The 26,324-nt window shown below is 41.4% G+C and overlaps 1 protein-coding gene across 1 annotated transcript in view; it reads right to left on the reverse strand.

Moving 5' to 3' along the window:
- DNAH9 (dynein axonemal heavy chain 9) overlaps positions 1-26,324 on the reverse strand; it is a 300,225-nt gene that overhangs the window by 236,260 nt on the left and 37,641 nt on the right. Inside the window, exons 11-17 of the mRNA XM_067716537.1 lie at positions 24,680-24,748; positions 22,808-22,934; positions 19,713-19,968; positions 18,775-19,016; positions 12,927-13,062; positions 9,149-9,345; positions 8,630-9,054 (exon numbers count right to left, since the gene is read on the reverse strand). Coding sequence (XP_067572638.1) covers positions 8,630-9,054; positions 9,149-9,345; positions 12,927-13,062; positions 18,775-19,016; positions 19,713-19,968; positions 22,808-22,934; positions 24,680-24,748 — 1,452 coding nt within the window. The remainder of the gene's footprint in view (positions 1-8,629; positions 9,055-9,148; positions 9,346-12,926; positions 13,063-18,774; positions 19,017-19,712; positions 19,969-22,807; positions 22,935-24,679; positions 24,749-26,324) is intronic.

Here is a 26,324-nt window from a genome sequence, read left to right on the forward strand (position 1 = left end):
CAGAAATATTGAAAGCCAGAGGATAAAATAAGAGACACCAGGCAAATGTCATACAAAGGAAATTGGTTTTGTTATACTAATATACAACAAAACACACTTTAACACAAGAAATATAGCTAGTGATAAAAGATTTTTAACGTGTGGCTAAAAGATTCAATTTTCCAGGAATATATAAAAAGTCAAACACTGTATGCTCACATAGCATAACCTTAAAAAATATGAAACAAAAAGTGACAGAATTACAAGGAGAAATTGACACTCTACCATCAAAGTGGTAGATTTTTAACACAGTTATCTCAGTAATTGATAAATTAAGCAGACAAAAAAACAGGCAGCGAGGTTACAGTGGATTTGAAGAAAACAAGTTTGATCAAATAGGCATGCACAGAACATTATACCCAACATTTATAGAGTACACATTTTTTTTCAAATATGCACAGAACATTTATAAAAACTGACCAAATTCAACGAATTTCAGAAGCTTTTTATTACATATGTTACATTCTCTGACCACAATACAACTGTTAGAAATTAATGACAGAAATGCAACTAGAAGAATCCACGTTTTAAGATTAAAAAAATATATAAGTACATCATAATGAATGTTAAAAATATTTAGAGTTTGATTATTACTAAGACTTGTGAGATGTAGGTAAAATTGTACTTAGAAGGGAACTTATAACTTTAAGTGTTACATTAAAAAAGACAGAGGGCTCAAGGTGAATAGCGAAGCACACATCTTAACTTAGCCAAAGGACAGAAAATAAACCCAAAGAAAATAGAAGGAAATAATAAACATAAAAGAATAAATTATCAAAATAGAAATCAAATTATAATAAAGAGGATCAATGGGTTCATAAGATTGTTCTTTGTAAATCTCTTGGTAGATTAATTAAGTAAAGAAGCCAGAAAGCACAATAGAAATGAATAGAAATCTAAAAAGGAACACATCGATAGATTCTGTAGAGATTAAACAGGTAAGAGCATAATATAAATTTCATGACAATAATTTGAAGATTTACATGAAACGGATATATCCCTAGAAAAATATGACTTACTAAGGAATAGAAAACCTTAATATTCCTATAAACATTAGAGAAATTACAGGTAAAAATCTTGCCACAAGCAAAATACCAAGCCAGATGTTTCAATAGGAGATTTAAACTTTCAAGGATTAGAGAATTTCAATCTTACACCAACTCTTACGGAGAAAAAACAAGAAGGTTACTTCCTAACCCATTTTATGAAGTTAGAAAACCACAGAGCAAGATCAGACAAAGATGTTACAGAAAGGAAAAACTGAAAGCCTGTTTCATCAAAAACAGACACATCAGTGCTAACTAAAATATCTGCAAACAAAATCAAGCAATGAATATATTGAAAAAGACAATATTTCATGTTGGGCTTAACTCAGTAATGCTAGGTTGGTTCAGTATTAGAAACCAAATAATATAGTCACAACTTTAACATATTGAGGTGAAAAAAACAGAATTATCTTAACGGAGTTAGAAAAAGCGATAGATAAAATGTTATATCTATTTTCGCTAAATCCTCTTAACAAATTAGGACTAGAAGAGAACTTCTTTAATCAGATAAAGAGATGCCATAAAAAACTCACGGAGTATTATACTAAGTAATGAAATGTTGAAAGTATCCGCTTTAAGATGGGGACAAGACAAGGATACTTACCATCACCACTTTATTCGATGTTATACTGACAGTCCTAGTCAGTGTGGTCAGATAAGAAATAGCGATAAAACGCATTTTAAAAAAAAGACTGAGGAGGAAGAAATAAAATTATCATAAATTTGTAGATGATGACTATGCACATAGCAAACCCCAGAGAGTACACAGATGAATTATTAGAATTAACAACTTATTTAGTAGAGTTGCTTGATACAAAATCGACATACAAATGTCAATTCATTTCCATGGAAAATATGATTTTAAAATATCATTTACACTAGGAAACAAAAAATAAAATATTAAGGAATAAATCTTAAGAAAGACGTGAAAATCATTTTAAAGGAAACGATTACAAAATTTCATTGAAGATATTAAGGAAGATAAATGGAGAGATAACATGTTCTTAGGAATATCCATTACTACAAAGATGACAATTTTCCTCAAATTGATCTATAGTCACTGCAAGTATAATCAAAATCCCAATGGATTTTTTCTTCTACAAACTGATTTTAAAATGTATGTAAAATAGTAAGGAAGGGCCGAGAATGACTGAGACATTCTTAACGAAAGTGAACAAGGTAGGGACTCGCTCTGCCAGATATCAAGATTTATTACAGAGCTATAGTAATTAGGACTGCATCATATTAATGCAGTGACCGACAAAGAGCTATTTAACGCAAAAGATAAAACTTGTAGGAGAGGATGTAGGAGAGTATCATCAGGATCTCAGGACAAGAAAGGATTTATTTAACAAGAGAAAAGAAGACAACACAAGGGAAAGATGGACACATTTGGCTACATAAAAATGAACTTGTCATCAAAATATACCATAAATGGAGTGGGAAGACGGGCCACAAAACGGGAGACTAAATCTGTAATATGTACAATCAGCAAAGGATTAGACATACAATATATAAATCACTTCTAAGTATAAAAAGGGAGAAGATAAAGTCCAACAAAAAATGGGCAAGAGCTATGAAGAAGCACAGAATAGGAAGCATAATGACTCATCCAAAAACACAAAAAGATGAGCCACTTTATTCATAGTGAGAGTAATGTAAAATGTCTATCACAGCGAGATACCACTAAGCTCCCAGCAGAATGGCCAGCAGTAAACAATCTGTCAGCAGCAAGAGGTGTTGGGGACTGGAACCTTCACAAATGGCCGATCCTCCTTGGCAAGAGTTGTCATTACCTGCACTGACCCAGCAATTCCACTCCTAGCTATACACCCTAGAGCCATGTTTGCTCATGGATACCGTGATAGCTGTATAAGAGAATGCATAGCAACCTTGCTGATATTAGTGAAACCATCTGAAACAACCATATTAACCACAGAATGGATAGATTGTAGCATATTCAGATGATGGGATACCCTACAGCAGTGGAAATGAATGAACTACTGCTATATTCTCAGCGTGGATGGGTCTCAAATATAATGCTGAATAAAAGAAACAGGACAGAGGGATATATAGTATGCAACACTGTTTCATTTTTATAGCTTTAAAATGGAAATCTCAATATATGTATATCTCTGTGTGTCTGTACATGTATATATATATATATATATATATATACACTAAGCCATGAAGAGAAGTATGAGAAGGATTATTTCACATTTAGGGCAGGGGTGACATCTGGTAGGGAGGAAGAGGGATTTAATCAGGGAAGAGTACATAAGGGAATTTTAAAATGTAGCTAATGTTCTGTTTCTTCGCTGGGTAAAGTAAATGAGAGTATTCGTTTTAATATTTTTCTCTAAATCATACGTATGCTACATTTTAAAAAATTTCTTTTTTCTTAATTTATTTTATTTTATTTATTGTTGGCTGCATTGGGTCTTCATTGCTGTGGGCGGGTTTTCTCTAGTTGTGGTGAGCGGGGCTACTCTTTGTTTCAGTGCGCGGGCTTCTCATTGCAGTAGCTTCTCTTGCTGCGGAGCACCGGCTCTAGGCAGGCGGGCTTCAGTAGTTGTGGCTCGTGAGCTCTAGAGCGCAGGCTCAGTAGTTGTGGCGCACGGGCTTAGTTGTTCCGCGGCACAAGGGATTTTCCGGGACCAGGGCTCAAACCCATGTCCCCTGTGTTGGCAGGTGGATTCTTAACCACTGCACCACCAGGGAAGCCCCTATGCTACATTATATAATAAAATTTCTTGTAGAGAGAGAATGGAAGATGAAGAAGTAAGGGGATCAAGTATAGACACACCTTTTGAGGAATTTTGCTATGAAGGAGGGCACACAGAAATGATGCTGTAGCTGGAAGGACTCCTGGGACCGTGTTCCTTTCTTTTTTTTTAAGATGCCAGATGTGACAATATATTTGCATGCTGTGGAAAATGTATGAAAATAGATGGTGTTGCTGATAGGGAATATTTAAGGAAGTAAGTTCTCGAGTAGATGAGAAGAAAGAGGCTGGACTTAGAAAAACAGGTAATTCACTGTAACAGGAGAGGTAGTTGAATGTATAGCTTCAAATGCAGGTAGGTTGGTAGATTTGTTGGTGAAAGGTGAGTTAGCTCTCTTGTGATTGGTTCTAATTTTTCAGTGAAATGAGAGGCAAGGCTATAAGGGCAGAGAGGATATTTGAGGTTTAAGGAGAGAGGAAAAAAAGTCTATGGAAGTTGGAAAGAATCTATGAAAATGTTCATAAAAAAATTTATGTTCATAAATTTAATATGAGATTGGTCAGAAGATTGGTTTGTTTTTCCTTCATCCAAGGATGAATTGCTCAGGTGCAGGTGTGGGGCACTGAGTTTAAACAGTCAGGGTTTTATGAGGTGGGAACGGGAATGGGGAGCAAGGGTGATAAACACTGAGCTATCCCGATAAAGCACCGGGACCAATGGATTGGAAATCCTGATGGGTCTGAAGAACTTTGCATGGCACCGTTGCCAAGTAAGTGAGCTGGAAAGATACCAAGTGGTGGTCAGAGAATGGAACACTTTAACCTGAGATTTTGAAGGGGAAGCAAGTACTTGCTCATCTTTCCTTCCACGCCACTGAGGGCACAACACAGAATTAGATAGCACAGGTACGACGGAAGGAAAGGGCAATGGAGAGAGAGGTCAAGAAAATGAGAGGCAGGTATAATGAAGGCTCCATGTGGATGCTGAGTCACTGAGGATAATTATTAGCAGAAGGATGGGAAAGGGAGACTGAGCCAGATGACATGACCTGCAACGAAGGGGAGGAATGGCTAAGGGCTTGGCAGGTGACTGTGGCAGGGACAAGTGGCAGGTTTTACTGTCTGACAGAATTCACTCCAGTGGAGCCAGAGATTTTGAGGGAGGACCAGGTGGAATGGTTTGGAAGCTGCAACTAAGAGCAAGAATATCTCATCTACCTCTAGGCCCAGTGGTAAGAAGGATATAGGAGAAAAATCAGCCCTACTTGGGAGGGCTGCAGGGAAGCAGTATCCTCAGGAGAGAGCTGGGCTTCAGTTAGAGCAAAAAAAGGATGAGAGAAGACGAAGGGACAGTGGACTTTGCTGATGCAAGATCCTGAGGTCCAGGGGAAGAGCACAGGGGAGGGCTTTGCAAGGGCAAGGATGGGACTGAGTAAGATCAGGGCATGAGGAGCTGAATGGGGATGAGAGTTAAGATGATGCTATGGACTAAATGTCTGTGTCTCCCACAAATTCATATGTTGAAGCCCCAACTCCCCATTTGTGATGGTATTTGGAGCTGAGGCCTTTGGGGAGATTATTAGGGTTAGATGAGGTCATCAGGGTGGGGTCACCATGAGGGATTAGTGGCCTTATAAGAAAAGGAAGAGGGAGATCTCTCTTTTTCTATCTGTGCACAGGAACTGAGTAAAGGCCATGTGAGGACACAGTGAGAAGATGGCTGTCTGCAAGCTAGGAGGAGAGCTCTCACCAGGAATCAAATTGACTCGCATCTTGATCTTAGACCTCTTAGCCTCTTGAATTGCGAGAAATAAATTTGTGTTGTTCAGGTCACTCGGTCAGTGGTATTTTGTTATGGCAGCTACAAGGATCCTAATACCAATTCCAATGCCTATGGGTGGGTAGGGGGGCACCCCACACCACCAAGCAATTCTCCAACACCAACTGCCTGTCCTACAACTTGACTCAATTCTGACACTATTTACCTGGAGATTCCATAGGTTAAGGGCTCAGTCCTACAAGACTGCCTCACCCCCTTCAGACCCAGACACTAGTCCAGGTTGTCACCTTGCCTCTGACTGACCAGCTATAGGACAGAGGTTCCAATGACCTCCTCCTTGCATTTGATTAATTTGCTGGAGTGGCTCACAGAACTCAGAGAACCTGTTTACTCATTAGATTACCAATTTATTATAAAAGGATATAACTCAGGAGCAGCCAGATGGAAGAGATGCACAGGGCAAGGTATGGGAAAGGATGTGGAGCTTCTATACCCTCTTTGAATGCACCACTCCTCCGAATCTCCACACATTCACAAACTGGGAGCTCTTGAAACCCTATCTTATTGGGTTTTATGGAGACTTTATTACACAGGTATGATCGATTATACCATCAGCCATTGGAGACTGATTCAATCCCCAGCCCCTCTCTCTTCCCTGGAGTTCTGGGGAATAAGACTGAAAGTTTCAACCTCTAATCACATGGTTGGTTGTTCTGACAACCGCCTCCCATCCATAGGTGAGGTCCAAAAGTTACCATTAACATAACAAAAGATACCTTTATGGCTCTCACCACTTAGGAAATACAAGGGTTATAGGAGCTTTTGCCAGAAACAGGGATGAAGACCAAATATTGGGTTGGCCAAAAAGTTCATTCGGGTTTTCCCATGCATCTTATGGAAAAATCCGAATGAACTTTTTGGTCAATCCAATATATATGTCTTATTACAAATCGCAATATCATAGCAGTCCAAGCTGAATGAGACAGATGATAATGAAGGATTGGATTTCTGTCAGTAAATGAAGTATTTATGTAAGGCAAGGTGGGATTAATCCTGACACCTACTAAGAGAAGGTGGAAATCACAGAATTACAAGGTACATAGTAGACACTCAATAATAAATATTTTTTATTGTTCTTATTATTTCTTTTTTTTTATCTAATCTTTGAGAACACAATGAGACATTCTCCCAAAGTGTAGCAAAGTAGTCAGTTTATGGATCACCAACTATTAAAACCGGAAGGCACCTTACAGGAATCCAGTCAAACTGTCTTCTTTCAGAGACAAGGAAACAGGGGTTCAAGGAGGACTCAGGCCTTCTCAGTGCTCTATCATGTGTTTTCCTGTTAAAACAACTGTTACATCCTGTGAAGCCTCACCTGGTAGGGACACATGGAAGCTGCTGTAACTATGCCCTGTATCAACCCTGTGTTTCTGATGCTCTGACATTTAGGGCCTTGTCGGCCCTGGAGGGATTGACCCTCCCAGGGTTAGCCAGTTCCTAGAGATAGTAAACAACCTGCTTTTGACTGTGCCTTTCAAATGCAAGCCAATCAATCCAAAATCCATATCCCCAACCACCTCCTCCATCTGGCTCTCATTCTCCAGGCCACAGTTCACCTGCCCTATAATCCCACAGCCAGGTACCAGACAACAAAAGACAGCCCCTACACCCCAGAGCCTGTTAAAATTAATAAAAAAACTAGACAATCCTAAACCTGCTCCTAAACCTGGAGAAGAATGTCTTGCCCATTCTTCTCCATGGAAGCCGTAATAAAAGCTCTTGCCCACGTTTCTCCTCACTCCCTCTGCTTCCTGATTAACACTGGTGCCCCCCATTTGGCCCTGCATGGTGTGCTGTGCCCCCTCCTCTTGGGATCTAACAAACTATCTTTTCAATAGCAGTCATCTCCTGATCTTGTGGCCTTGTCATACCTAAATAATAATAAAATCTTCATCTGAAACATGTTCCCATGTCCTTGGGTCACCAGACCTGCTAATGGAGAGGGACCACAGAGCACAGAGCTGTCCCCTCAACAGTACTCCATTCAGGGGCAACACTGCCACCTCCCCAACTGCCACCATTGCTTCCCTTTCTTGACTCTCAAGTGTGGGAAACTGGCTGCTGCTTCTTAAACAACACTTGGAAAGCCCTGTTTGAAACATCCCAAAATGATTTTCTGAGGCTTTTCTAGAGTGGAGAACCATCACCCTTGCAAAGTCTCTCAAAATTTGTTTGTAGATAGATGCATTCTCGACTTGGCTGTCTCCCTTCCACATCACTGAGCGGCAAGCAAGACCAACACCAAACTCTGGGGAGGGCTCCCCTGCAGCATCAGCTAATACACCAAAGACTGATCACTGAACAGAGGGACCACGGCACTCCATAGGATTCTGTGGGGAGGGGCTGGGAGCTGAGATTCTGCCTGTGGCAGACCTGTGAGGACAAGGCTAAGGGAAGTAACAGGGAGACTATTAACCTACTTGATTATTTATCTAGAGGTTGGTGCTCTGGCTTAGAGAGCCTGGTGCTGGGCTGCGTGGTCTAGGTCTATGGTGGAACAGACAGAGTTTCATATCCAATCGGTCACACAGCTAGAGTGGCACTGGCAGGCATCAGGGGTGTGTAGATTTAGGGGCTTCCGTGCTTCACAGCTGGATAATCTGAGACAAGGAGTAAGTGGGAGAAATAAAATCTAAGAGGCCCATTAGACCCCCTCTGCTTCTCAGGCTTAAAGAGATTTCACAGTCAGAGCTGTAAAGGGAGGTTAGATCTGCTATTATTGTCTCTAACATTATTTACCACTTACTGAGTGCCTTTCGCACACTGGGCACCAAATGGAAAACGAAACAGAAAGAGGCCAGGTCTGATGAACAAACGAGAGGGCAGGACTAACGTTACTGCTGGTGTCCAAAAGCCTGGAACCTCCAACCCGCTGTTTTAATTTTTAATTTAACCAAGAACCTATGGAGAAAAATGTGAAGAAGATTAAAAACATGGTGTTCCTGACAGCCCGGGAAGCTAGCAGGACTGTGTTACCTGTGAGTGACGTAATCCACAAGGTGCTGTTTGAACGTGAGGCTCCACTTCTTAATTATATTCAGCAGAGACGTTTTAAAGGGCCGCACATCAATCTTCATCCAGCTGTCAAACACCTGGATGGGCTCCAGCCTGCTCACGTCTTCATGGAGCTTTTCGTAGCAGTCGATCTGCGCTTTGAACTGATGGAGCAGGGGCGGGTTCTCTGGAATGCCGTCCTCAGCATGGGCTTCCATCTCCTCTGCTGTGAGCATGTGCCCATAGAGCAGAAACTGGCCCAGAGCCTCCTTCCGGTCCTCCACGTAGAGGTAAGAATACTGGCTGAGGGTGCTCCGATAGCCACAGCAGAGGGTCATCATGCCCTGCACCCGCCCCATCAGCTCGCCCCGCATGCCTGCCAGATCAGGCATGGCCTCCAAGTCAACCTAGGGGAGCAAGACAAAACCAGGCGGGTGACACCAGCACTTCACAGGGGGCTCCAGATCTGATGGGAGGGCAGGATGCTTGCAGATCCAGTACCTGATAATGGGGAGAGCCGTTTTGAGGGGAAAGCCGCGGAACCAAGGACGATATCCTAAAAATGCTGGTGATGAGACCCTCAACAATGTCGTAGAAGCCACCCTTCACTCCAGGCTCCAGAGACGGACAGAAAACCAATTCTGGGATGGCTAAGCTCAGTTGTGCTTCAAATATTGGGGTGAGTCCTGCCTTACATTCTGAAAAACAAGGAAAACAGAAGAGAATGGGCAACGTAGGCAAAATGCAATACTGTTTTAAAAGCACTCAGAGCATTTCTTTCCTTTAGATGAGCTGTTTGGGTATAAGAAAATGGAAATGTAAAATTTGCTAACACCCCAGAAAAGGTGAGGGTGGCAGTCCTGCAGTGTTTATTGACAGGGGAACCACTGACATTTGGAACAGGCTAATTCTTGTGCAGGGCTATCCTGGGCATTGCAGGACATTTACTCTCCTTGTCCTCAGAGAGCACGTCCTAGTGACTGATCAACCCAAGCCAGTCCCCTTCTGCATTCCCAAACATCTCCTGGGAGGCAGTACAGCCTCTGACTGAGAAGAGGTTGATTTTGCAAAGCCAGTTTCTTGGAAGCAGCTGATTTCTTCCTGTGCACAAACCAGGCCATTCCCCATTGGTAGCCACTAGGGGAACAAGGGTGTGCTTGTCCAACGTCGTGTAGGCGTGAAAAAAAAAGTCACAATCCTATCCCTTCTGCTCCTTTTCTGTAAAAACAGAACTTATTTTAATTCTGTAGTTCTGTAGTGATAAGATTTTTAAAAACAGTATAAATGATTAACAAACCCCTGATTACTTGCTAGACTAACTTGTCTTGCTAAATTTAAATAAAAATATAATATGGAACAAGATGTTCCAAGTACAAGATAAATGCTTAGACTCTTATTAATAACCACTTATTTTCATATATTTTTTGATTGTAAAAGTATTTAGGAGACTGCTGCGTGCTGGACATCACAGGCAGTGGAGACTACTCATGGAAATCCATTATCCCTTCTTCCCTGGAAATAGAGGTATAAGTGGGTGGGCTTGCAGTTAGGTATGGCAATGTGATTCCCTCACCAGTGGGATGTGGGAAGAGGTGCCACTTCTGGGCTGCGGTCCACGAAGCAGCAGGGGGCCTCCTCTGTGCTCTCTTTGCTCTCTCACAGGCTGGAGCCGGCATGCAGCAGTGATCCGGCTCAACCATGGAAATGAAGACCAGGCCCTAGAAAGCAGTGGAACCACAGGACGGAAGGAATTTGCAACTAACCTGGAGTGCTCGCTTTGGACTAGAACCCGGGGGACAGACTTCCATGTCCTTTAAGCCACATTATTGATGGCGTTCTTCTTACCACTGCTTAGCCATTCTCCCTAACTAAAAAACTGTGGGACCCTCAAAGATATGTAAGACTAAGGCTTTGCCTTCAAAACTGTAAGGATGATAAATCTGCATTACTGGACTCAGGAGTGTCCCATCCAGTGCATATTTAACTTAAGGAAGTGCAAGTTTACCAATATCACAGTAATTATACTATTATTGTTATTATTATTATTATTTTTGCGGTACGCGGGCCTCTCACTGTTGTGGCCTCTCCCATTGCGGAGTACAGGCTCTGGACGTGCAGGCTCAGCGGCCATGGCTCACGGGCACAGCTGCTCCGCGGCATGTGGGATCCTCCCGGACCGGGGCACGAACCCGCGTCCCCCGCATCGGCAGGCGGACTCTCAACCACTGCGCCACCAGGGAAGCCCTATACTATTATTATAGAGTAATTTTTTTTTAAATCAGTAAAATTATGCTTTGTATATGTACTCATGATATATTCTGTATTCCTACATGCATTAGGTACGTATAATTTAATAGGTTGGGTTGCATATAGTTTAAAGGATTTAAAAGACTTTCAAGAACACGTTACTATATGAGATTTTGCCCTATGTGCTGACATAAGAACCGAATCCCTATGTTAGATGCAATGGCAACATAATTACTGTACAAGTCGGATGGTCCTGGTGGTTCCACGCCCCTGGTACAAGCAAATCGCTTTAAGAATTGAGAAGAGGAAGAGTGCTTCTGGATAGAGTGGGTAGCATTTAACCCAGGCAGGGTGTGGATTCTGAGAGATGGCTGGGAGGCCAGCCCAAGCCATGGGAATAGTATTGGTTTGACCAAACACGAGAAGTGGAAATGGTAAGGTGGACCAGGGGAATAAAGTTGTCCACCTGGGCTATGGCAAAGGGTCATGGTGATTTTCCTCTTGGAGGCCACTCTCTTTAGGCTCCTTCACTTTGCCTTGGTAACCAGCGCCTTTTAATGTTATCTATAGCTCCTCTGCTCAGGCAGCCACTAGGTCCAGCTCCTGCCCATTCTATTTTGTGAAGGAAATGTGTTCCCTTTCCCCCCGTTTCCATGGAGGGAAGGTGACTTTGGCTACCATCCCCTGTCCCCATCCTCTTGCTCCCACGCTCTTCTCCTCATGAGAGGAGGAGGACAAGTGACACATCGGACAGCCCAGATCAGGAGAGCTGGATAGACACTGGCCTAGGGTGAGTCCCTTATGCAGTGCCTGCACTCAAGTGTGGCTGGGGTATCTTCCTAGATCTAGAGGAGGGCTAAGTGACGGGACCCCCAACCTCCAGTATCAGAGGAGGTTTGGTCAGTTCACTAAGATTAGCACCGTTGGCGCTGGTCCCTAGGAACCAGTTTTCCAGTCTTGGTGCCTGTGTTTGATGCCCCAGGTTCTAGAAGGTGACCTCCCCGCCTTGTTGACTATGTCAGAGCCCATTTCCTGCTTCTCTATCTCCTTAATTTGGAGCACCTTGCACCATGAAAGCAAAGACCTTGCCTCTGACCTCAGTCACTCCACCTACTAGGATCATGGGGTGGGGGTGAGGGTGGGTGTTGCCCATCTGAGCTACACCCAGCACTGGCCTTGCTCCTCTCTGCACTGTCAACCTCTTGCAATGGGCTGGATATCTGGACATGGGTCTCAGCCCACCTATTTTAACTCTGCATCTGATTTCTTTCCTTGGGTTGGGCTCAATGGACTAAGTTCTTATCTCACCTTCATCCTCACCTCATCCTTCACCCTCGCTGAGCTCCTCAGAATCTACCAGAATGCGAAAGGTGTAACTCAACTTTATTCCTGAACTCTTCTGCCCTTTCCATCCCATCCCTTACAAACCAAGGTTAGCCTTTACTATACAATCTTTGACTCTGTGTATGGACCATAAATTCAAAGCCCTTGGCTATCTTTTAACAGCTTCAAAGAATGCCCATTGCCTCCTTGACATTCCCTTTCCTTCTAAAAGCTACCTCATTCCCAGCTTCTTGTCTGACTCTTTTTACATAGAAAAACTTGATTCTTCCATGTAAGCTGGCTACTACAACCTCCCTGTGTTCTCAAAAGGCCACAGAGATACAGTACATTCAGCTTGAAGGCAGGGAATGTCCCCTCCCGCTGCTATGAGTCAAGTCCAGGTGGAGCTGCTCCAGCTTACTCACTCCTCCTCACTGGAGCTTCATTTAGACTGAATTGGCTTTTATATTTTTGCTTTTGCTATGGGCTTCACTATCTTAAAGCCTGATTTATCATCTGAGTTTTGAAGAGAGAGAAGTCTTTTACCATTGGACAATTTAGAAACGCAATGCCTTTGTTATAATTCACAAAATGTTCATGACACTTTGGGAAAAGTCACAGAGCACTCAATTGCACTTCACTGTAACTCAATAGATGCTATTACTGTTACCTTCCCAGTAATAAACCACATCCATAAGCCAGTAAATACCAGTATTTTCCAGGAGATACTTGAGGGAGCACTCAATGGCAAGAAAGAATCCATCCACCAACATATCATCAATGTAGTTAACATAAGTCTTCCAAATACTGGAGGTTGGGTCTGCTGAGAAAAGACCCAGGTTTTCCTACAAAATAAAGAAGAATGGATATAAACCATGTTTAATAATATGGGAGAACTGGTCTTATTATCATTAATGGGAATGAAAAGAACACATGGAGAAAAATTGCACTGTTATGAAGAATTTTCTGTTACAGGCAGACTTTGAAGATACTGCGGGTTTGGTTCCAGACCACTGCAATAAAGCCAATATTGCAATAAAGTCAGTCACACAAAGTTTTTGGTTTCCCAGTGCATATACAAGTTATGCTTACACTATACTTTAGTCTATTAAGTGTGCAGCACTATGTCTAAAAAAAGAGTGTTCATACCTTAATTTAAAAATACTTCATTGCTAAAAAATGCTAACCATCATCTGAGCCTTCAGCAAGTCATAATGTTTCACAATAGTATCAAAGATCACTGATCATAGGTCACCGTAAAAGTATAATAAGAATGAAAGAGTTTGAAATACTGTGAGAGTTACCAAAAGGTGACAAAAAGAAAAATGGCATGAATAGACTTGTGATGCAGGGTTCAATTAAAAAAAAAACAGAACAATGCGATATCTGTGAATGCACAGTAAAGCAAAGCACATTAAAATGAGGTATGCCTGTACGTGTGTAACAAACCCATTCTGTCTAATGGGTATAACCCTTGCTTGAAAGGAACACAAAGTTAACCCATGAAGGAAGTGTGGTGCCTCATCCTCTCCCTGAGAAAGGAGGATGGGGTCAGGTCACCTTCTCAGGAGGGACGCTGATGGATGCAATGTGTGCTTCATAGATGCTGACTGATGGCTGTGGAGGAAGCTGCATCAGAGCAGAAGTCAGGGTGGGCAGAAGGAGGAACACTAACGGTAGAGGGCATTATAATTCAAGACATAAGAAATCTGGGGTTCAAGCAAGTAAAGCATTTCCTGGATAATCGTTAGAAATGAACTGGAGTGGATCCCACTCCTGGGCCTATATCTGGACAAAACTCTAATTTGAAAAGATACCTGCACCCTTATGTCCATAGCAGCACTATTTACAATAGCCAACACATGGAAACAATCTAAATGTCTGTCAACAGATGAATGGATAAAGAAGATGTGGTACATATATACAATGGAATATTACTCACTCATAAAAAAGAATGAAATAATGCCATCTGCAGCAACATGGATGGAACTAGAGATTATCATACTAAGTGAAGTCAGTCAGAAAGAGAGAGACAAAAGCATATGATATCACTTATATGTGGAATCTAAAATACGACACAAATGATTATATCTATGAAACAGGAAGAGACTCACAGACATAGAGAACAGACTTGTGGCTGCCAAGAGGGAAGCGGGTGGCAGAGGGATAGATTGGGAGTTTGGGATAAACAGATGCAAGCTATTCTATATGGGATGGATGAACAGCAAGGTCCTACTGTATAGCACAGGGAACTACAATATCCTGTAATAAACCATAATGGAAAAGAATATGAAAAAGAATATATATATTAATATATATAACAGAATCACTTTGCTGTCCAGCAGAAATTAACACAACGTTGTAAATCAACTATACTTCTATAAAATAAATTTAAAAAAAGAAATGAGCTGGAGTGTTTTGTTGTTGGCATTTAATATTAACTAAAAACCTTTATCATACTGAGTGAATTAGAAAATGTACACACAGAAAGGAATGCACAGGCTTTCTCTCCCTCCTTTTACATGATACAGTCACCGACCTGGTGGTATGGCAAGTACAGATGTCCCATTTACTCATCATTCAGCCTTTTTATAGCAACTTTCCATTTATCTTACATCTTCAAAGAACGTGGTTACCACTTTGCAAAAGTAAATTTTCTAGGTGACTCACGCTTACCCCTTTAGGAAACACTGCCATATTGTAAATCTCATGATTCTGCTTTTAAATGTCAAAACTCTAAAATTTCTAAAGTGTATTACCTATACCTTTCCTTCCTAAGTAGATTAAAGATTTAATGAGAGTCCGTCGTCATGCAAATCATAACACAGTGACAATCCAGAGTTGCTCTTAGGTGTTACTAAAATGTGTATGTCTGTTTGCTTCTACAGTTTAGTTTTTATGACTGCCTTGTAGAGTTGTTTTATCTCTTTCCTACTGTCACCCTATCAATATAGCTATCTATACCTTTCACCTCAAATCTACTATGGTACAAGGAGCAAACGTGTCAGAATTTTCTGTAAACTAACAAGAAATAGCTCAAGTTTCTGATCCTAGCCAAGACAGAGGAATGAGATTGGACTTTCCCTTTTGCTACAAACAGCTACAGAACGGGATACAAGAAATAATTATTTTGGGTAATTGGATGTGATCCCTAAGAGAAGGGAAATATTCAAGGTGAGCTTCACAACTACCTGGCTTTCTACCTAGAGGCACTTTCCAAACCATGGCATAGGAAAGTGGACCTCAATTAGAGCATCGTTCCTGCTGGGCAGAAAAGACAGAAATGGGGGTTTGGGACTGCTGAGGTTGCTGAGTCCTTTTGAATCTCTGACCGAGGATTAAGCTGTACATATTTAGGGCAAGATTCTGCAAGGCCTGGCAGAGAACAGTTACTGGGGGCTCTAAGCTGAATGGAGTTTGTGAAGGTCATATAGTGCTGGAAGATGTTTGTGTTCTATCAGAAATAATGAAAAGACCTCACAGATAACCCAGGACTTCAGTTGAGACTCCAGAAATGCAATGCTTTAGAATTAGAGCTCTATTCTAGAGCAAAGCCTCTTTAGACTCTCCCTAAGGAAGCTTAACATAAAGCTTCAACAGGATCAAGCTGACCCACCAGTGAGTTAACTGCCTGCCGAAACAAAACCACAAACTCTTTAAAGGGAAATAACATCCAGATTCTAAAGTGGCATCCAACATGACTAGAATATAATAAAAAATTACTAGACATGCGAAGAAGCAGGAAAATGTGACATTTAACCAAGAGAGAAAATAATCACTAAGAACAGACTCAGAAAATAGCTGCCACACCAATCCTGGAATGCCTGCTCCTTCGACTTATGTGACACAAAAATAAACTACCTTCACATTAAAAAAAGGACTCAGAAAATAAAATAGATGTTGGAATTATTAGACAAGAATGTTGTAATTTGATTAACCACCACCACCACCCCCCAATTCGGTGAAAAACAGATTTAAAACCTCACAAACTCCAAGCAGGCTGAATATAAAGAAAACTTATTTAGGCACATCGTAGTTGAATGGAAAAAAATACAAAGAATTTATTTGAAAAGAATCTATTAAAAGGAGCCTGAGAAAAAAGGGGAACAAAGATACACAGTACACTGGCTTCTCATCAGAAACCTTAGAGGGTAGAAGACAATGAAATGACTTCTGAAAGGAAAATAGAACTGTCTACACTGAATTTTATATTCTGTGAAACTCTTCTTCAAAAACAAAGGTGAAATAAGGACATTTTCAGATAAACAAAAACTGAGAGACCATGTTATCAGCAGACCTAAACTGCAAGACATACTAGAGGAAGCTCTTCTGGCTGAAGAGAAATGACCATAGATGGTAACTTAGTTCTACAAAAAGGAAAAACAAATCTGGAAATGGTGACTATGTGGGTAAATACAAAACTCTATAAATATTTTCCCCAAAGCTTTTAAAACAAAAAATTATAATACTTTGTTGTGGGGTATATTATACACACACACCAACACACACACGCACACACACCAACACTACAAAAGATTCCTGGGCGGTTTGAATTGTTGCTAGGTTCCTATATTTCATGGGAAAACTCTAAGTAGATTGTGATTAGTTCAAGAGACCTACTAAAACTTAGAACAACCACTGCAAGTGTGATGCAACAAGGTAAAGGCTGAAATGCCAATTGAGAGATGAAAATACAATACTAGAAAATATACAATTAATAACAAGAAGGTGGGAAAGGAAGAGCAGAGGAACAAAAAAGAGATGAAGCCAATGGAAAACAAATAGCAAAACAGTGGTGCTAAATCCAACCATATCAATGATTACATTAAGTGTAATGACCTAAAAATTTCAATTAACAGGCAAAGTTGTTAGATGTAGAAAAGTAAGTTTCTACTATATGCTGTCTATAAGAGAAGAAATTTGAATCCAAAGAAGCAAATAGGTTGGATGTGAAAGGGTGGAAAAAGATGGACAATGCATAAAGTAGGAATAGTGAATCTGGAAGAAAGGCAATAGAATTATCAGAAAAAAAGACTTCAAGACAAGGGAGTATTATTAGAAATAAAAATAATTTCATAGTGATAAAATGGCCAATTCATCAGGAAGTTACAGTAATTATAAATGTGTTTGCATCTACTAACAGAGCTTCAAATACCTCATGAAAAATCTGAAAGAACTAAAGGATAAAACAGACAAATCCAAAATCATAGGTGGAGATTTTAACATTCTAAGCTTCAGTAACTGGTAGAACAAATAGACAAAAAAACTGCGAAATCATATAGACGATCTGAACAATACTATCAACCACTTTGAACTAATTGATATTTTATAGAACGTCACACCCAACAATGGAAGAATAAACATTGTCAATTGCACAAGGAACATCCAATAACATAGACCACATTCTACATCACAGAACAAGATTTGATGAATTCTAAACAAATGAAATCTTACAGAGTATTTTCTCTGCCCATAATGGAATTAAACTAGATAACAATTTCATTAAGCTATCCAGAGACGACCTAAATATGTGGAAATTAAACAACATACTTCTAAACGACCAATGAGTTGAAGAACAAATCGCAAGAGAAAAATAATTAAAACTGAATGATAATGAAAATGAGGCAGATCAAATTTGTGATTGCAACTGAAGCACTGCTAAGAGGGAAATTTATATCATCAAATGCTTGCATTAGAAAGGAAGAAAGGCTTGAAATCAATACTCTTAAGTTTCAACCCTTATAGGCTAGACAAAAAGGAGAAGCAAACTAACCCCAAATTAACTAGAAAGAAAGAAATGATAAAGAACAGAAATTAATAAGCTAGAAAACAGATAAAGAAAATTTAAAAGGTCAAAAGTACAACATTTTATTGTGTTTCAACCCACAGAAAACCCAAAGATAACAACTGTGATTCATTACTGACTCTGTGCATGAGATCAACCCAGGAGAACTACCCCATGGCTACTTCAGTAGGGCTGGAGCTGGTGGCCATTTATAGCTCTTTTCCCTCATCCAGTCTTGGATGATGAGACACAAGGTTTGCCCTGATCACAAAGCAGGGCAGAGCCTTCCTGCATGAAGGGTAGCACTCTGCATTTTTCCTTCTCTTTACCCAGTGCATCAGCGACACCACAGTCATCTTGCATATCTCCAGGCTCTGCAGAGCTAGGTTATGAGGATGATGCTGCAGGGTCACACTAGGTTGTGTGGACGAGTTCGGGGTGGTTAGTGCAGTGGATAAATTAGGATTCTGTCCTTGGCATCTCCTTCTACCCCCTAGGGGTTTGGTGCGGGATGTTAAGTCGTGTGACGACTAAGTGGTGTCACTATTAAGATCGTATTAACTTTGACACACTGATACCAGAATGAGACTTGACATACTCCCCATCCATTAGTTTTAGCTCTTTTGCTATCAGTTTTAACTTCTATCCCTGACTGCAGAAGACACAGCATCTACTGATTGTTCTAATTTCCAAATCACTTCTAGCACCCAAACACACTTCATGATGCTTTCCCTGTACTGGTGGTATGTGTGTTTGAGAGGCTGGTTATTACCTGCACAAGGGCATGAATCTTAAAGCCAGATTCTTTGATAAGACTGTAATATTCTTCCATTCGATCACGCTGATCATCCATGGAGAGAAGGCATTCCTTTTTCCCATCTTTTCTCTTAAATATTGGCGACGCCCATGTTTTCATGATGTTTTGAATCTCTTCCACGTTGTCTTTCGTTTTCTGAACTCTTTGTTCAAGATCATGAATACTATTGGTGATCTGAATGACATAATCCCAAATGCCTGTTCCCCAAAAGAGATAGAATTAATTGAAATAGCTTACAGTGGTAGAGCGAAAGGTCTGGTTGCTATGAAACATAGGGATTTAATACCTGTGGGTTTTATAAGACTTTTCTGCACAGGTTAGTTTGTAATCATCAGAGCCTTTTCCTTCCTAGTTGCAACAAAAAGCCACCCCTTACCATGACCCTGGTTATGGCCTTGGTTATGAGCTCTTTGAAGGTAGGGGTCACATCCCCTGTATTTCATATTCTCCTCACAGTCCTGCACATGGTGCCCTGTACATGTTAATCAGTCAATGAAAGTTTATTGAATTGCGCTGGAGGATACAAGAAAAGTAAATGCATAGTTCCCTCATTTAAGATGTTTATGGTCCAGTTAAGAAAAGTAAGTAACAATGATAATGTAGTAAAAATCCTCCTCCATGGAGTGCCCAGTATATGCTGGAGACTGTGGGAGAGTTCATGAAAATTCCCCAGAGCGTGGCAGCAAAGCTGTCTAAACCTCCCAGGCACACAGAGGAGGCGGAAGAGGGACGCCGTTCCTCCTTGTCTTCTCTATGTCGGGCGCATATCTGAGAGGACAGACTCGTGCTTCAAACCCAGATCAGATTAACCGGGGAATGAAGTGAGGTTCTACCAACTTTATTAGAATCTTGACTTCCAACCTTTCCCCAGACCCCAGGTGGTCTCCTGTTACCTTCTGTTTTCCAGCTCAGAGTCTCCTCTGCAGCTCTCAGGCAGAGATCGATATTTTGCAGCTCTTCCTGCACTAATGGAAATTCCACCTCTAGCAGAGTTTTCATAACCTTGTTGTACCAATTTGCCATCAACTCCAATTTAGCCACAAGCTGCCGATAGAATTCCCTGGAGGAGAACATAGCTGCTGCTGTCTCAGGGATGTGCGTCATCTGCTGGGATTGAAGATAACTCATTTCTTTCAGCACGGAAATCAGCTGGAGAAAAGAATCGACATAAGTGGCTGTGTAGTTCAGTGGCAGCGAATAGCAGCCGTATCGATCAGGACTGGGAAACCCCAGGGGCCCAAGGGCCTTCTGGGTCCTTTCTCAACTTCTGCTCCTACTGGTTCCTTAAATCTTCTCTGAGAAGGAAAAGACAACTGGGCTCCCAACTCTCCTTCCAGTGGCTCTGGGCCAGCTCTTCGTTCCTGCCCAGATAACCCTACTCAGGGTTAAGACAAATGCTAATCCTTTAGCAGGGAAATGACCTTAGCCTCCGAGTTTATATTGAAATAAGCGCAAGATAGATATTAAAAATTTAAATGTAAAAAATGAAAACAAAAAATGAAAAAAATGTGGACGATTTATATAATATTGAAGTAGAGAAGACCATTCCAAATGTACAACCAGAAAATAAAAGATAAAATTTATATGCATAAAATATCATACACATAATAAAATGCCACACTTCAACAGATAAAAATACTTGCAACAGATTTCTTAATATCTGACAGATATCTCACAAATAGTCTGACAAATTCATAGGAAAAGAGAGCACTTTCACTCAAAAGTGGGCAACGGATATGAACAAGCAATTCACAGGAGAAGAAAGATAAATGTCCAATGAACACATGAAAAACTTTCTACTTTACTAGTGGTCAAATAAATGCAAATTAAAACAACATTGAGATGTTACATATTTTTTGGTTCAACAGGTTAGAAGTGATTTGAAGAAATGAATGATATCTTGCTGGCAGGAGAATGCCTGAGTTACATCTTTCTGAAGAGCAAATTGATAAAATATGCTAAAACTCTCAAAATGTGAGCACCCTTTAGCCCAGCAATCCCCTTTCTAGGCATTTATCCCAAAGAAATACAGTGCAGTAATAACTAAAGATGCTCATTGTAGCATTATTTATAACATATTTTATCCAAATATAAGATGCCATTAATGGTAAGATTCAGTAGTATTTTATGTCAGAAATTTTATGTCAGTAGTATTTTATATCAGTAGTATTTTATGTCAGATTCAGAAATATTTTAGTATTTCACCTAAGGAAGAAAAAAATGTGGTTTATTTAACTATAAACACATGCTATTTTCAGAGATATTAAGATATAAAAAACCCGTGTGTGTCCTAGAATCAATGAAATACAGATTGATAAAACTAGAAAATATTTAAATGTCCAACAATAGAAAATTTTAAATAATTTAAATAAATTATTTAATATATAACAAATTACTACATATATATATATATATATATATATATATATATATATATATATATATATATGTTTTTAACCCGTACAATTCTTATCCTGGTCAAATCTTTGATCATGTTCCTCTAGAAAGACAGATGTGTTACTGTTCATTCTTCATAGCGTAGCTGTTGCCACTTTGCTTGAGGTTGGAAGCCAAGGGATATTCGTAGCCCTTCTCTGACTTGTTGTGTTTGTAGCCGTCTCCCCCTGACTCACATTATAATTTAGGTATGTATCTCCCTCCAGTTTTCTTTTCTCACCCCTTTCCTCTTCCTCCTTTCCCTTCTATCACCTACAAACACCTGTAAAGCACCCACCATGTGCTGCACATGGAAGCAGACAGAGACCTTGTCTTCGGAGCATATAGACGAGGGCCCATCTTCAATACTGTCTTACACCAAGGACTTAATTACTACAATTATACCATCTGGACTGCAGCCTATTTGGTAATCCAGGTACTCAACTCTTTGGGCATTTAATATTCAATACTGCTCAAAGCGAATGCTGATAAAATTACTCCAAGGATTTAATGAGTTCAACCTCAGACTCGTCTTGCCAAAGTGAAGAAACGAACCCTCCAACTCCCTTTGTTGACTTTTATTCTAGGGGGAATTGATGTTCTACTTAAACTGGAATTATCTCAAAAGAAACCAATATTCTGTCAGCTTAGCTTTCACCTCTTTCTACACTACATTCCTATGGAAGATGCCATCAAGACAGAACTTTAGGAGACAGAAAGGAGACTGCCTTTAGCTTGGTGTGGCCAATACCTTTCTTCAATTTTTAAGCTGAATGATGTACATCCTGATGTGGGCTTGCTTTTGGTTATAGTTTTCTCCAGCATTAAGCTTTCCATGGCTGCTACAGCCCACTGGTTTTCTACCCTTTCTATTTAAAGCAGGGTTTCTCAACCTCAGAACCATTGACAGTTTGGGACAAAAAACTCTTTGCTGTGGGGTGCTGTCCTGTTCATTGTAGGAGGTTTGTATCTACTTACACCATGTGCTACTGGCACCCCCTTCACGTTTGACAACCAAAAATGTCTCCATTTTTGGGACAAAATTGCCTTGGTTGAGAACCAATAATCTAGTCTCATTTCCAAAGCTACTCCTTGGAGATTTATCATATGCTACCTAATGAAACTAGACTTTTGCATATTGAGATTCTGGCTTCTAACTAGCTTGTGGGCTCTTGGAAGTCAGGAACCAGGTTACACTTGGTTGGCCCTCTAGCATCTAGTCAACAGCCTTCACCCGCAGTGTGTATTCAAGGTAGGCCCGGTTGACTATGGTACCAAACGGTATCACTATGGTACCAAGTGATATTTTGCAATATTTTCTGTTGTGCAAAATCAAAGCAAATATACTGGCTGACCCTGGAGAAAAATGTGAACAGTGGACAACTTAAGAAAACACTACACCCTAAGATTTATCCCAAAAAAGAAATCCAGGGTACAAGTTCTTTTGAGCAGCTTTTGCATATTCTTATAGAAAGACTTTTTGCCTTTGAAATCAGCAGAGTCAAATGAAACTCTTCAGAAACCAAGAGGAAGTTACTGTCTTTGGACTTACCTGTGGGCTAAAGTTGACAGTGATCTGCTTTGTCTCTGGATCACGTTTCAGAAGTGGCCGGGAAAGGTTGTACTGCGACTTCTCTGATACTGTTTGACACCAGTCCTCGTAGAGTCTTGTCTCATACCTGTGAGGATCAGAGATGACGGTCACCTCGTGAGCACCCTCCCAGCTCCCCAATGCCTGGCAATGATTAACTGAAGATACATCTCTCTATATAGATATATATAACATAAATGACATAGCTATATATGTATATATATAACATCTCTATAGCTACCTATCTATCTAATCCAACCATCCATCTATCTATCTATCTTTAATACATATATCTCAGGAACTGAAGATGCTATTAGTGAAATACCTGAATACATTCTTAAGTCAGAGTCATTGACTCAGCCGGGCAAGTCAGCTCCTGCAGGTAACCCCTCATTTCCTAAAGGTGGCAAAGCTTAAATCAGAGGAGAGCAGAGAGACTCCATGCGATCTTCTGGGAGGATAAGGGAAGTGGTGATTAGTCCTAGTAAATGCTGGAAGAATTTATTGGGTAAGATTTGTTCTCACGCTAATCTTCACGTGGCTCACGGACATTCACTGTTCAGTCATTACACATTGATGTGTTGGGCTTGGGAGATAAAACGATGAATAAACATCCCATGGTAAACGCAGCTAGTGGTGCAACCACGGGTCAACAGAGGATGCAGCAAGTACAATCCCAGGCAGATGTACTGGGCATTAGGCTTTGAATGGCAGAGGTAGGTGGGTGGGTGGGGGTGATGAGGAGGATGCCAGGGAGGGTCTCACGGAGGAGGGGCTGAAGCGATGCTTGACTGAGTCTCAGGATGAGCAGCAGGTGGGCAGTGAGGGGGAGTGAGTGTTCCGGGCAGGAGCAGCAGTGTGGACGAAGGTTGAGGCAGGGAGCAGCAGATGGTGCGCTGGGGAGAGTGAGTAGACATTGCACCTGAGGGAGGAGAGGGCAAGGGCCCAGGCATCAGGGAGCATGTTTTGGGTCACGGTAAAAAGGAGCTGGTGGGAGACACTGAGAGGCCTCCCCGACAGGGGATGTGAGGAAAGGGGATTTGGTGACAGTATGGGTGCTGAGGGGCACAGGTCCAGAGCAGAGAGGCTCTTAGGAAGCCACTGCAGCAGTTCAGGCCCGAGAAGCTCTGGTCTCTGGTGAAATGTGGGTGGTGGGTGCAGAGAGGAGGGGACAGATTTGAAGCTCATATTTGGGAAGTCGAAAGGGTAGAACTTGGGTGACCTGGCAGGTGGAGGTGCTGCCAGCTAAGATGTCTCCACAATGCTAAGTGTGATCATAACTATAATTATAATCATAATGTGTACGGTGCTCCTCTTCTGAATCAGGAGAAGATTACAAGGCAAGACACAGACTGTGTCTGGACCCTGCTCCCCCAAAAGACTGACTGCAGCTTTAAAGAAGGAACAACTATGAACCCATGTAAAATCTTCGTTCTTATGCTTTCTCTGTCAAAGGATGCAGGAAGTATTTTTTAAACTTATTGTCTCTTTGTGCGGCACCACCTGTCAATTTCTGCTTAGCGAGTAGCTGCTGAGATTTTCCATGACACTGATCTCGGGGTGCCATGAGGAGCGCCCCACTTCTAGCTCTGCCGAGTTCACGTTCCCAACAAACCTGCAGTGGAAAAGTGCTCATTTCCAGACTAGAGCTGCATTCCCCGGAGACCTGCTGTTTGCAACCTTGAAGCACTGTACTCACAGATATTGTGGTTATAACATAAAACACAGAGCGACACTTCACTGCCACAGAGAAATGTGCACAAACTCAGAATTGCAGAGGGCATGGTGGGGGCTCTGCATTTGCAGAACGATCTAGTCCCGGAAACTACTTACTTTTCCAACAATGAGAGCATTTCTTCATATTTTTGTATCATGCGCTTTCCTTCGGCAGATTCCATGCAACTACCCATACAAAAGAGAGGAAAAAAATGACATCGAATTAGAAGAAGTGAAAATAATGATCTGAGTAACAAACTGCAGCTTATAAAGAGGAGGCTGAATAGCTTCCTGGGCAAGTTTCCAAAGGCCCCTAAATGAGCCTGCACTCTTCTTCCTGAACATCTGCCACCGGCCACTAGAGGGCATCTGCACTTTCCCAAATGCAGTCAGCGCCCAGGTGACAGGAAGACAGCCTCTCCCTGCCAGGGCTCCGCCAACCCCCTCACCCTGGCTGAGCCAGTCTTGCGCGTGTAAAATGAAGTCCTTCAAAAACCAGGAGGGAAATTGAGACATGCAAGAAAAATTCTAGGTGTTGCAGTTTTCTGTATTCAAGAACAAAACTGTATGTAACGTTATACATTATAACAAAAACTATATAACATATATGTGTATATATGTATATAACAGTGCATATATAAAATAGCTATATATATATATATATATATATATACACACATCCCACACACATATACAAACATTGTCATATACGTAACAATATGTATGTATATATTCCCCTTCTCTGAAATCCATCTAGGGCACGTGATGAGAAATATTCTGCCTCATTACTCATTGCCACATTTATATGAGGTTCCCTCCCACCTCTTATGTCCCCAAACTTGAGCACACAAAACGCACATACATGCACACATACACATGCACACACTTGTATGCTCACATGCGCAGACACACGCTCGGAGGCTTCCCTGGGTCCACTGAGGACCACGGAGGCATCGTTGCCCACACCTGCTCCCCGGTTTTGACACTTCTTTACAGCACAAAATGAAGAGTCCAGCTCCTGGGAAAGTTGGTGAAGTATCTGTAATTTTCAGAAACCTTCACACTAACTGTGTTGGAGGATCTTGTTTGTTCTGCTAGCAAAACGAGGCAGCTTATTGCAAAGATTCTTTAAAATCCATTTGCTCTTTAAATCTTCACAGGCTCCCCCGAGCTTCGAGCTTTGATTTAAGCCCTCACACCTGCAGAGAAAGCACTGGATTTCCTGGAGTTTTTCCCAGTCGCTCGGTCCCCTTTCCTCGTGAAGGAGCAGAGGTGTCTGCAGGACAGCGAGGACAAGCCCTGACCCCAGATCTCAGTTTCTATCTGGAAAAGAACGAGGCTAGAGGAGAGAGTGGCTTCTGCACCTCGGCCCCTGGGACTTGCCTGGGAGGCTTGAGAAGTCACAGGAATAAGTGCATCAAACTCCCTGCAGGTTCTACTTCACTTCATGGCGAGGAATCAAAACCATTTCACTAACCAATTCATAAATATATTACAGAGTATACACAAGAATGTGAATTCATTTTTAGAACAAACGGGAACTTCCATGGGAACTGTGGAGGACGTGGTGGGGTGCCATTCAGACACCCTCTCGGGACCACCCCCCATCCCCAATCTCCCCCACCAGGAAGGCTGATGAAGTGTAGCTGCCTCCCTCTTTGAGAACAGCCTCTGCCAAACAGACAGAGCTGCCTCCTCACCCAGGGTCAAGCCCCTCCCTGCCCCACAGCCCACTTCCACCGACCAGCTGACATGGGGTACA

This window comes from Pseudorca crassidens, chromosome 19 (assembly GCF_039906515.1).
Source record: "Pseudorca crassidens isolate mPseCra1 chromosome 19, mPseCra1.hap1, whole genome shotgun sequence".
In the NCBI taxonomy this organism is placed as follows: domain Eukaryota; kingdom Metazoa; phylum Chordata; class Mammalia; order Artiodactyla; family Delphinidae; genus Pseudorca; species Pseudorca crassidens.